Here is a 13,492-nt window from a genome sequence, read left to right on the forward strand (position 1 = left end):
GGTATGACCTCACGTCCAAGGTCGTCCTTCCTGTCCTGACCTGTCAGAACGTTCCACCGCCACCACATGTTACCGCTGTGACATCACTTGACACTGCAGTGACCTTGATGGAGCCATTTTACTAACAAGACTAAAATGACCACAGATTAGTGGTTTGAAAGAAAAGCCTGGATCATTAAAGGGGCACTCAGCAGCTGTACATTTTTGGACTTGTAAATTAATTATATGTACCCATTAATTCTTGAAGAATAGAAATTATAAATGGTTAAAACTATAATTTTTATATCATGTCCTTGCATCCTTACCTCTGTCTATGAATTTATGAGTGGTTACATTTCTCCATCCCCATCCCTCAGCTTTTTACCGAAACAGGGGCGGGGACTCGGCTTTGTTATTGTTTCTACTGCTGTTTGCCGCTTTAAGCTTTAATGGCAAGGTATTTTAATGGGGTGTGCAGGGAAAGAGAGCAAGTTTGGGTATGCAGGGAAAGAACATTGGTGGGTTATCCTTTGAGTTTGTTGACTAGTTTTGCACCACTCTAACACAATGTTACTAACATTCACTATTGTGTTACTCTACAATATAATTTCAGTACAGGTCAAAACCGTTATTATAGAGCTAATACATAGCAGAATGAATGAATGTGAGAGAGATCAGCTGTTTATGCATTCAGTGTGGACATACACTTTGGGGGGAAAACACTAGCACAGTTCAGATTACCTAGTTAAGGTAAATTGACCTAGTTAAGACTGGAAACCCAAAATACAACAGAGGGTAGTTTCAATGACACACATCATCTAAATACATTAATCAAATCAAGTCTGGCTGACAGCTAAATTATCCTCAATACACCGCTCAATCATGATATTAATCTTTCAAGATATATAAATAAAGAAATCCCGGTAATCACCATGGAGATTTAATTAGGAGTTAAGGCGCTTTTCTCCCTCAGCTTTAGGCATGTATGCTGAGCAGCTCTGAGACTAGTCAACCCTAGTCTCTCTCTCTCTCTCTCTCTCTCTCTCTCTCTCTCTCTCTCTCTCTCTCTCTCTCTCTCTCTCTCTCTCTCTCTCTCTCTCTCTCTCTCTCTCTCTCTCTCTCTCTCTCTCTCTCTCTCTCTCTCTCTCTCTCTCTCTCTCTCTCTCTCTCTCTCTCTCTCTCTCTCTCTCTCTCTCTCTCTATGTCATCACTATATATATTGTGCAGCTCAAAAGTAGTGGCAAATTACAGCATGCATACATAACTATGTTTAACTTTAAAGTGCTTGTCTATTTCCGACTCTATGATTTATAAAAAACATTTGTCTCACTATGTTCATGTAAAATACACATCCCTAATCCAAAAATGTGAATCCTGTCTTTGGGTAGTGGAATGTGTTTTATTTATCTCCACCATGCCCGCTGCTGTTTCACAGATAGTGTCAACATTATCTGTTTCCATCCCAACATTTGTTGGGCGGTTACCTCGGACAATCAGTCATATCATCCCTGTCCTCCTTGACTCTGGCTGTCACGCCGCGCGCCTCTAATCCATCACACACAGACTCAGGTGTCACCTCCTCTCTTTTTTGGGAAAAAAACAAATCCTGTTTGACTGCGTCATCCATCCATCCAGACAGAACCACCAGAGAGTGTCAACCACCCTCCTCTGTGCCAACATCACACCCTGGTTTCGCTGATGATTTAGAGAGAAGGATGCCTTGTTATGTCCTCCCACATACATCAATCAATGATTGGTAACTGATCCTGTCTTGTGGTGAAGAATGTGGAAGATTGCCCAAAATTGGTATCAACAATTGCTGAAGATTAAAGTGACAAACCATCTCTTTTACTCTGCACCATTCTTTTTATAATTCTCAACACTTCTCAGTACATTTTCTTATTTCTCTTTCTCTTTCTCTCTCTCCCTCTCTCTTCTCCATCCAGTCTCTACTTCAGCTCTCCTATCATTGCCTTTTTCACCAGTTAAAGGCCCAGGTCGGGAGTTTCGGCTTTCCATGGTGACATCACCATGTGGTAAATTGATTAGACCAATAACAAAGAGTTCCAAAACTCTCTGCCAATAACAGCTTGTTTCAGTTTTCCCCTCCCCACTCAGACCACTCCCAGACAATCCTAGCTAAATTCTTGCTTGAGAAATAGTTTTTTGCTAAAAAGCTGAAAAGCGACTAATTGCCCATTTGAATTTAAATCTATTACAGAAGCTATTCGATGTTGATATGAGAACGGCTGCATTGGGCCTATAACTCTTCATATTAACTCATTGTGCACTGAGTTTCATTAGCAGTGAGAGTAGATTATCATGGCTGGTTGTGGTGGCTGATGAATGAGACATGAGACCTCTCCGCTGCATCCATGTCCTAGTTAGCGCTGAGTCCCAGGGGGCAGAGAACTGACGGAGACAACCCCTCCTCTTCTGATGCCAGCCTGTCTGGCTCAAAGGCATCACAGGGACCAGGGCAACACACAAGCGGAGAACACAGGGCCTGGAGATTACCTGGCTAAAACGGTTGCCTCCGCCCTGTAACAACACATAGTATTCATACTGCCATGCTGCATGGGGCATGGGGCATATATTCTAATCTATTACATATTATAAATTGGGTAGTTTGGGTCCTGGATGTTGAATGGCTGTAAGCTGTGGTATATCTGACAATTAACCCAAAAATATATCTGACAATTAACCCATTTTTGGGATGGGTCCCAAAAAATGACTGCAGCATTGAAGGTCCTCAAGAACCGCAACGCCATCTCCTCCCAAGGAGCCACCATTGGAAGGCACAAGGAGTTGCTTTGTGGTCTCATGGAAGGGCTCCAGACCTTGGCCGAACGCCATGACCGAGAGTTTAACACATTGCTGGAGCAATTCCGCGAGATGTCTGTTAGGCAGCCTACCATGACGGTAACCTCCCAGCCCCTCAGTAACCCGGCTGTTAGCAGCGCGGCCTCCCCCGGAACGCTTCGCTGAAGAGTCGGGAACCTGTCAGGCATTTCTCGCTCAGTGTTCGCTCATCATCGACCTGCAGCCCTCCTGCTTCCCCTCAGACCTCTCTAAGATAGCGTACCTCATCATGCTGATGTCCGGGAAGGCTCTCGCTTGGGCTACGGCAGTGTGGGAACAACAATCAGCCATATGCTTCAGTCTGGAGGAGTTCATGCAGGAGGTAAATAAGGTTTTTGATGCTCCATTGTCCGGGAGAGAGGCTGCCCGGAAGTTACTCCAGCTTCGGCAAGAATCCCAGTGTGGCAGACTATGCAGTGGATTTCCGCACGTTGGCAGCTGAGTGTGCCTGAAACCCGGAAGCGCTGTTCAACACGTTCCTGCACGGAGTATCTGAGGAACTTAAGGACAAGCTTGCAGCCCCGGAACTACCGACAATCTCGACTCACTCATCGCCTTGACCATTCGGATCGATGGGTGACTACGGGAACGAAGGAAGGAGAGGAAGTCCGATTCTGCCTCGACTCAGAGGCATCCCAGAAGTCCCCGACGGCTCCATTGCCGAGAGAACCCGAGGCTACCCGAGTTCCCCCGAGAGTCTCCGAAGTCTGCCGATTCACCTCTTCCTGAGCCGATGCAACTAGGCAGAGCTAGGCTGTCTCCAGCCGAACGGCAATACAGGCTTCACACGAAGAGTTGCCTGTATTGCGGGACTACTGGTCATTTTGTGTCCACTAAAAGACCAGGCTCACCGGTAGGAGTGAGTACTCTGGTGGGCCATACGGATAACTTTTCCTCTCCCTTACTCGCACCCCCTTTCATGCCATAGTGCTGTGGGAGAACCAGTCGAAATCTCTCCGGGTACTCATCAACTCTGGGGCCGATGAGAGCTTTATGGACGCTACTCTGGTGTTCGAGCTGGGCATTCTCACTCAGCCCCTCTCCATTCCCATGGACGTTAGCGTGCTGGATGGGTGCTCTATAGGCCGGGTCACCCACAATACCACCCCCATCAACCTACGAGTATCAGGGAACCACAGCGAGACGATCCAATTCCTGCTAATTAAGTATCCTCAGGTTCCCGTTGTATTGGGTTTCTCTTGGCTCCAGCGACACAACCCCTTTATTGACTGGTCCACTGGTGCCATCATGGGCTGGAGCCTGTTCTGCCATGCTCATTGCCTGAAGTCAGCACAGCCTGCCCCGGGACGTCTTCCTGGGGGCTCGGAAGTTGCCTCGAACCTCTCCGCCATTCCCGCAGAGTATCAGGACCTCCGGGAGGTGTTCAGTAAGGCCTGGACCACTTTGCTTCTGCCGCACCGACCCTACGACTGCGGAATCAACCTTCTCCCAGGCACCACTCAGCCCCGGGGACGACTGTACTCACTGTCGGGTCCGTAGACCAAGGCTATGGAGACCTACATTGAGGACTCCCTAGCTGCCGGGTTCATCCATCCTTCTGCCTCCCCCACCGCAGCAGGGTTCTGCTTTGTGGAGAAGAAGGACAAGACCCTGCGCCCGTGCATTGACTACCGGGGCCTCAACGACATCATGGTGAAGAACCGCTACCCACTACCACTCATCTCCTTGGCCTTCGAGCCGCTCCAGGGGGCCAACGTGTTCTCCAAGCTGGACCTACGGAACGCCTACCACCTGGTGCGGATACGAGAGGAGAGGAGGACGAGTGGAAGACTGCCTTCAACACGGCCAGCGGTCACTATGAGTATCTGGTCATGCCATTTGGCCTTACCAATGCTCCAGCTGTGTTCCAGGCCCTGGTTAATAATGTTCTCCGCGACATGTTGACCTGGTTCGTCTTCGTCTACCTCGACGTCATCCTCGTCTTCTCCCACTCCTCCTAAGAACGCGTGCTCCACATCCGACAGGTCCTCCAACGCCTCCTGGAGAACCAGCTTTTTGTGAAAGCAGAGAAATGCGAATTCCATCGCTCCACCATCCCCTTCCTGAGCTTCATCATCACTGCAGGGAGTGTACAGATGGATCCCGAGAAGGTGACAGCAGTGGTGGATTAGCCCCAGCCTACATCCAGAGTGCAGCTGCAACGTTTTCTGTGATTCGCCAACTTTTATAGCCGCTTTATCCGGGGTTACAGCACCCTGGCTTCCTCCCTGTCTTCACTCACCTCTCCCAAGGTTCCATTCACATGGTCCCCAGCTGCTGACAAACACTGTTTCACCACTGCTCCCATCTTGGTTCATCCTGACCCGTCCCGCCAGTTCGTGGTGGAGGTCAATACTTTGGATGTTGGAGTGGAGGCGGTCCTGTCCAAAGGTTCAGCCTTGGACCTCAAGTTACATCCCTGCACCTTCTTCTCCCATCGCCTCAACACCACGGAGAGGAATTACGATGTGGGGAATCGTGAGCTTCTCACGGTGAAGATGGCGTTGGAGGAGTGGAGGCACTGGCTGGAGGGGGTGGAACATCCGTTGACGCCAAGCGTCTCAATTCCAGGCAAGCTAGGTGGGCCCTGCTTTTCACCCGGTTCAACTTCTCTCTCTCATACCGAACCAGGATCCAAGAATGTCAAGCCAGATGCGCTGTCACGCCGCTATTGCCCCGCGGCTACACCCCCGGAATCCGAGACCATCCTTCCCACCTCATGTTTGGCGACGGCACACAGTTGGGGAATAGGGAAGCAGGTCTGGGAGGCACAGCGTTCCCAGCCGAACCCTGGGGGGGCCCCAGATAACCGGATGTTTGTTCCTGACCCTGTCTGCTCCTCGGTCCTGGAGTGGGCCCACTCCTCCAGGCTTGCCTGCCACCCAGGCTCCCATCGGACCCTGGCCTTTGTGCGACAACGCTTTTGGTGGCCTACCATGATTCCTGACGTCTCCGCGTTCGTCGCCGCCTGCACGATCTGTGTGCAGAACAAGACTCCTCGGCAAGCTCCGGAAGAGGTCAGCATACCCTCGGCCCAAATGTTTGTCCGCCACTGTCGTCGTACCTGGAGGAGAGCCCGGTCGGCTCTCGTCAAGACCACCTCCAGGTATCGACGACAAGCGGACCGCCACCGGACCCCGGCTCCCTGGTATCATCTCGGGCAGAAGGTATGGCTGTCCACCCGAGATCTGCCCCTCTGGGTGGAGTCCCACAAACTTTCCCCCCGGTTTGTCGGCCCTTTCCCCATCTCCAAGATCATTAGCCCCTCTGCTGTTCGTCTTCTGTTGCTCCGTACCCTCCGTATACATCCCACTTTTCATGTGTCTAGGATCAAACCCATCAAACCCATGTCTCACAGCCCTTTGTCTCCTGTTTCCAGGGACATCCTGTCTGCATCTTGGTCTTCTCCTGAAACGTGATAAAATGAGTTCAGCATTACACCACCTCCTTTTTTCTCTTCCAAGTTTAACACTCTTCCAAGTGTTAAAATACGTTGCCGGCATCGAACAAGGTTGATAAAAAATAGTTTGCCTTTGTTGTTCCCTCCTCAAGGTGATCACAGCAGCGTCATGTGCACTTTACTTTCAGAGACAACGTTGAGGAGCGAAGGAAAGAGGGGATGGCATTTCAAAGAACTCAGGTATAGCCCGTCCTATTCATTAATATAGAGAGGAGTGATAACTCTACAATATGCCACATCGTGTCAATCATTAAGGAAGTGATGGAGAAATTAACATGCAATTAGCTCCTACATTCCGCCGTCTGATGCTATTAAAGCTAATGTCTTGGTGGTGACACTCTTTCATAATTGTCTGAAAGCAAAAAGGAATGTGTTTGCGTGCCGCAAAATAAATAACAGATTCATTTTTTATATTTGACCACTTCCTCTAACAGGAGTTGTGTGCAGCCTGAACAGCAAGATACTATGAGGTACATTAATAAATCACATTCACAAGATTAATGCAAGATCAATACATGCATCATGATTAGGATGTTGGAGCAGAGTTGCGAGATAAGGACATGTCATTCGTATAATGAGGAAGATCAGCCCGTTTTTGCACCTTGTCAATGTTTATAACAAAGGAGGCTGCTGAGGGGAGGACGGCTCATAATAACGTCCGGGAACGGAGCGAATGGAATGGCATCAAACACCTGGAAACCATGTGTTTGATTTATTTGATACCATTCTACTCATTCCGCTCCAGCTACTGCCACGAGCCCGTCCTCCCCAATTAAGGTGCCACCAACCTCCTGTGGTTTATAACAATCTAGTATTCTAACGCATTCATATTCATATGGTCCTAGTGTGTATGTGTGTGTGTGCACTCGTGTGTATGTACGGGTGAGTTCACTGTGGTTGGTGGTTAGGGCAACTTAGCAGTGTACTCTGGAAGTACATAAATGCTAATAAAAAGACATCAAGGTACGGTAGGAACATGCTTTTTCTATTAGCATTGGGACATCAGATGGATTATGGTCCTTATCTCCAAATCAGCCTGAATCAATGTAAATGTACCCAGCTGCTCTCAGGCAGGATAGAGAGCACAGTGTTTAGTATTCACAAAGTGCTTGGCATTTAGTGATGTTTAAGCCCATTTGGAAGACCATTTAGGCCAATGTCAGATCAACAAATAACAGGTAAAAAACAACTTTGGCTTCCAAAGTGCTGTGAATATGCAATAAACAAGAATGATCGGGTAAATATTGTATAAACGCCCTCATAAAGACAGAAGAGAAGCTTTAATACTGTTTATGAGTCTAAATATGGAAGAGAACAGAGTGAGAGCATTATTGGTTTTCATCCATATGAAATGTATAAATATAGTAATGCTGTAGGAGTTTTGGTCTCACCTCATTGGCATAGACCCAGTGGCTGTCCTTTGATGCCAGGTTGGTTTCCACAGCCTGTATACAGAGAGAGAGGGGGAGAAGGACATTAAGATAAATAAAATACATAGTTTCTGCGTTCCAAAAATATTCCTTCAACAACAACAGAGTAGTGAGTCCAAACTTAATAGGCTTGAATGGTTCACCATGGTTACTCATTCCACATTACTTAGGCTCTTCACAATTTCCTGTATGTGCACTCATAATGTGAGTGCTCCACCGTAATGGCTCTATCACATATTACATGACTATTCACGCATGACATCTGTCATGGTTACCATCTCTACGCTTGTCCTCTTCTGTAAATTGCTGTCATTAGCTTCCAAATGATCCCTTGCCATACTGCAATTAAGATTGATAGCCCCATATCTTCCTTACATATAACCGCAAAGCTTTCACCATTTTATCTAACAACAGCGTACTCATCAATAATAGCACCCAGCACAGCCCGAAAGCTGCGGATCGATCTTCCAACCTTGCAAGAGTCATAATTTGATTTTAATGTCCCTCATTTCCAGCTTGGTCTCAGTGAATATTGCAGAGACCCCTGAACACAAGAGTAATATTTACCTACACGATTGAAGTGGTCCGTCTCTTACTCACTCTGAAATTAATGGGGCCATATTTACATTTACATCATTTAGCAGACGCTCTTATCCAGAGCGACTTACAAATGGGTGCATTCAACTTATGATAGCCAGTGGGACAACCACTTTTTCTTTTTTTTATGGGGGGGTGGGGGGGGGGGGTAGAAGGTATGCCGTCCAAACACACTTGCATTCAAACAGATAGCCTGTCGCTATCAATAGAGACACAAGAAATATAGGAAACAGCTGTGGTTTAGTGACCCTCTACAGATTTATTCAGCAATGTACAAACAATGAACACTGTGTCACTGGATCATATCCTGGGGCTGAGAGCTGGAGCCAAACGATCTCCCACCCAGATGTAGGCAATAGGGCCTTGGTACATGCAGGCAGATTGTCACATAGGTTATCATACTTTGATCTACACAGCACAATGCTACTCACCAGACAATAGAAGTGGGCAAAGTATGAACAGTTTGTTGTAGCCCAGGGTTTCCCAAACTCGGTTCCGGGGACCCCAAGGGGTACACGTTTTGTTTTTTGCCCTAACACTACACAGCTGATTCAAATAATCAAAGCTTGATGATGAGTTGATTATTTGAATCAGCTGTGTAGTGCTAGGGCAAAAAACAAATTGTGCACCCCTTGGGGTCCTCAGGACCGAGTTTGGAAACGCTGTTGTAGCCAATTTGAAAAGCGTCAGAAACTAACAATGGCTGTCATATCGTTCAAACAAGGACATGACTGTGATTTCAGGGAATACACAATGCTAGAGAGTTCTATAAGTTAAAACCTTAATGACAGTAAAACAGTCCTTACTATAGAAAAAGATAAACAAACCCCTCTATGCATTTGAGTTATCCATTTAGTCACATACAATACATATTGTTTGGTGAGTATGAGAGGCTGGCAGTGAAAAACCTGGTCTGGTTCCCAAGGATAACCTTGATGTTAGAACGAGCAGACAGTTATTTGTACTTTTCTTATGAAAACTGTCATATTCTATAATGTAAATAACAAAGTGAAGGAGGCTATGTTAGTGTGCCAGCTGGGTAAAGGTTATGACTGGGGCAAACGGTCCTCCTAGTTTAGCCTCAGTTTAGCTCCAACAATAGCAACAGTATGGTAAACAACGTCGACCTTAGTCGCTCCAGGAATTTGACGTCATCAAGGTAATGGTTATGAGGGTCATGGATTTTTTGGGGGACAAATTGTCTGTGTGAGATTGACAGCTGTTTGTCTATTGAACTTCAACTAGGACTTAAACATCATTATGTGGTTTGTCCTGTTTACTGTCAGTTTGATTAGGTTCACACATTATCACACTATGGCAACGACATCAACTTGTGACCTACAGGTCACGTCTCAGCAATACCTCTTGGTGGGAATTCAGTTGTGTTTTTAACTTTTCCATTCACTTGAGAAAATTATTCAAAATGAAGCTTTGTAGAGAAATACATTTTTGGCCTAAAATACAGACAAAGGAGCAGCAACATCAGAGGATTATTATATGCTATAATATTAATGTAACTGAGTTTCACAGTTATATCTAGTGACATAAGTGAGGGGCCCTGAGGCTTGTCTTTACAGCTAGTCAACACAAAGAAGAATATAACATAAATTAGATCTCTATGACTTAAAAAAGGAATTACTGGTCGGCGGATTTTAGCATTTGAGGATATTAGGTCTCAGCAAAGTAAACATTTCTTGATGGATATGTTCAGAGTTGGATGGTAACTCCCATATGCCTATGGGCTATTCTATATCTATTTGACCTCCTTATGGAATAATGCACTGAGATGAACTCCCAAAGCTACAACATTACATATGAAGCATCTTGACATTGAATATAATGGTACGGAATCCTCAATTGTGTCCATATTCACTATGCAATGACTGCCCAATTCTGACCTTTGCCACTAATTGGTCTATTGACTAATCAGATCAGATCTGTTGCCAATAATTGGGCAAAAGATCAGAACTATGTAAACGCAGCCAATGTACTGTACATTCTAAATGTCTCTGTGTCTTGTGGATCCCTTCTTTGAGTATTAAAACAAAGACCTGTAAGATTGTTTGTCTCATCTGTAAACACAGCCAGAATCACACAAGCTGTCTCTGTGTTGCTTTTTGGTCAATAAGTGCAACAATAATTATGCCTACAAATTATAATTGATCACTGCATCCCATGGTTGAGAGGAGACCTGATTAAACAAAAGGGAAAGGGCACAATTCTGCTGCATTTACTTTCCGTTTAGTGTCAGAGCAGATGCATTTCAGCAGCAACATTTATTGTTCTCAGAGCTTATTAAGCTACATGCCAAGAGCAGTGAGAATGTTTAACTGTCTTTGTTTCACACATAGAGACTAGCACAGTTGCCCTTCATTATTGGTAATTAGCAATTAGCAAAACATGTGTCTAGTTGGCAATGATTTTGGAAATAACGTTTTGCTTCCCCATATGCTGTCAATCAAACTGTTTAAAGTTCCTTATTAGCTCAAATTAGAATCTGTTGTGAATCTTTTTTTTTTATGAATACACAGTCTAGACTCAAACAACAATTTATAAAGTTGAACACGTTTACTTCTTTATTTCTTTGTTATCTGGCACATTACAGTACAGTAGGCTTAATGTTGGAAGTATAATAATTATAATATATGATAATAATAATATGATAATAATTATCTTAATTAGTGGATTTACTGAAGGATCTTTATATATCCAGCCAGGAAGGTTATTGTTATATTCCTAGAATATTATTGGAATAAAGGGTTATGGTTTCCACCTTGAGCTAAAAGGTATTCCACCTCATTTGGAGCATTCAACAGGCAAAATCCATCTTACAACATGTTATAATGAACTTTTATGTAAGTACTGTTGGTATAAAAAAAAAATACATATCAAAACATTAGGATGCTACAGTGGCTTGGTATAAAGGTAATGGTGCTTCTATGCCACGTGAACTGTGTTGGTGTTACTCCTACCATACTAACGTAGAGTCTGTGTAAGAACTGTTTTGTAACATGGCAGTAACATGGCACAACCATTATGACTAGTAATTGGAACATAGGCCGTTGGTATTGCTACATAGTAACCAGAGGATCTCTCTATGGAATGAAGCCATTCAGTGATCCCAAGGGTTCAGGAGGGCTTTAGATCAGACAGTCGTTTGAAAGGATGGACCAGCATGACTTGTCGAAAGCTCACTGTTTAATTCTGTGCCAGTCTTACAAAGGCGCCCAAGCTGTAGAGGCCCTTCATGAAATACTCACAATGGTTGGGACCCTGGGCTTGTCTCCTATAGTCCTCTGTTGCTGTGGAAACGAGCTCAGACCTGAGCCTACTCATCTCCATTAGTACAGCGATAAACACATATGTACCTTAGTGCAGGGCTATTCAACTATGTAATTACAGGGGCCAAATTTTTAAAAGGTTATTTACAGGGGGGACAGACATTTGAGATTGATTACTCTTCCAAAGACTGGTATAACAAACAATGCACAAACACAATTCTAATCTTATAAAGTACTTTCATAAAAATTACATTTGAGCACTGTTTCGCTATGGTTTTAGTCATTAATCTAGCAAGAGGGCAATATTTTATTAATGTAGTAGTGTCCCCCCCCCCTGGCAATCACAGAGGTCAGACGTTTCTTGTAGTTGGCCACCAGGTTTGCACACATCTCAGGAGGGATTTTGTCCCACTCCTCTTTGCAGATCTTCTCCAAGTCATTAAGGTTTGGAGCCTGACGTTTGGCAACTCGAACCTTCAGCTCCCTCCACAGATTTTCTATGTGATTAAGGTCTGGAGACTGGCTAGGCCACTCCAGGACCTTAATGTGCTTCTTCTTGAGCCACTCCTTTGTTGCCTTGGACGTGCGTTTTGGGTCATTGTCATGCTGGAATACCAATCCACAACCCATTTTCAATGCCCTGGCTGAGGGAAGGAGGTTCTCACCCAAGATTTTACGGTACATGGCCCCGTCCATCATCCCTTTGGTGCAGTGAAGTTGTCCTGTCCCCTTAGCAGAAAAACACCCCCAAAGCATAATGTTTCCACCTCCATGTTTGACGGTGGGGATGGTGTTCTTGGGGTCATAGGCAGCATTCCTCCTCCTCCAAACACGGCGAGTTGAGTTGATGCCAAAGAGCTCGATTTTGGTCTCATCTGACCTCAACACTTTCACCCAGTTCTCCTCTGAATCATTCAGATGTTCATTGGCAAACTTCAGACGGCCCTGTATATGTGCTTTCTTGAGCAGGGGGACCTTGCGGGCACTGCAGGATTTCAGTCCTTCACGGCGTAGTGTGTTACCAATTGTTTTCTTGGTGACTATGGTCCCAGCTGACTTGAGATCATTGACAAGATCCTCCCGTGTAGTTCTGGGTTGATTCCTCACCGTTCTCATGATCATTGCAACTCCACGAGGTGAGATCTTGCATGGAGCCCCAGGCCGAGGGAGATTGACAGTTCTTTTGTGTTTCTTCCATTTGCGAATAATCGTACCAACTGATGTCACCTTCTCACCAAGCTGCTTGGCGATGGCCGTGTAGCCCATTCCAGCCTTGTGTAGGTCTACAATCTTGTCCCTGACATCCTTGGAGAGCTCTTTGGTCTTGGCCACGGTGGAGAGTTTGGAATCTGATTGATTGATTGCTTCAATGGACAGGTGTCTTTTATACAGGTAACAAACTGAGATTAGGAGCACTCCATTTAAGAGTGTGCTCCTAATCTCAGCTCGTTACCTGTATAAAAGACACCTGGGAGCCAGAAATCTTTCTGATTGAGAGGGGGTCAAATAATTATTTCCCTCATTAAAATGCAAATCAATTGATAACATTTTTGACATGCGTTTTTCTGGATTTTGTTGTTGTTATTCTGTCTCTCACTGTACAAATAAACCTACCATTAAAATTATAGACTGATCATTTCTTTGTCAGTGGGCAAATGTACAAAATCAGCAGGGGATCAAATACTTTTTTCCCTCACTGTATCATGTCGAGCTGGATTAATGTTTTTCAAAGGACTGCAACTTTGACGTAATGTTGCAGTGAAGTGATTTAAATTGATGTAATGATGCAACCGACCACCAGAGGGAGGCAAATACAATTTTATTCGACAGAGGACGTTTACACGGTCCTAGGAAACTCTGGATGGCAGTCTTCTGGCTTAGAA

The 13,492-nt window shown here is 45.2% G+C and overlaps 1 protein-coding gene across 2 annotated transcripts in view; it reads right to left on the reverse strand.

Moving 5' to 3' along the window:
* LOC121553440 (glutamate receptor ionotropic, delta-1) overlaps positions 1-13,492 on the reverse strand; it is a 396,191-nt gene that overhangs the window by 50,613 nt on the left and 332,086 nt on the right. For both annotated transcript variants that reach the window (XM_041866540.2, XM_041866541.1), the window contains one exon: positions 7,693-7,746. In XM_041866540.2, the coding sequence (XP_041722474.1) occupies positions 7,693-7,746 (54 nt within the window). The remainder of the gene's footprint in view (positions 1-7,692; positions 7,747-13,492) is intronic.

The sequence above is a fragment of the Coregonus clupeaformis genome, chromosome 37, assembly GCF_020615455.1.
Source record: "Coregonus clupeaformis isolate EN_2021a chromosome 37, ASM2061545v1, whole genome shotgun sequence".
Classification (NCBI taxonomy): Eukaryota; Metazoa; Chordata; class Actinopteri; order Salmoniformes; family Salmonidae; genus Coregonus; species Coregonus clupeaformis.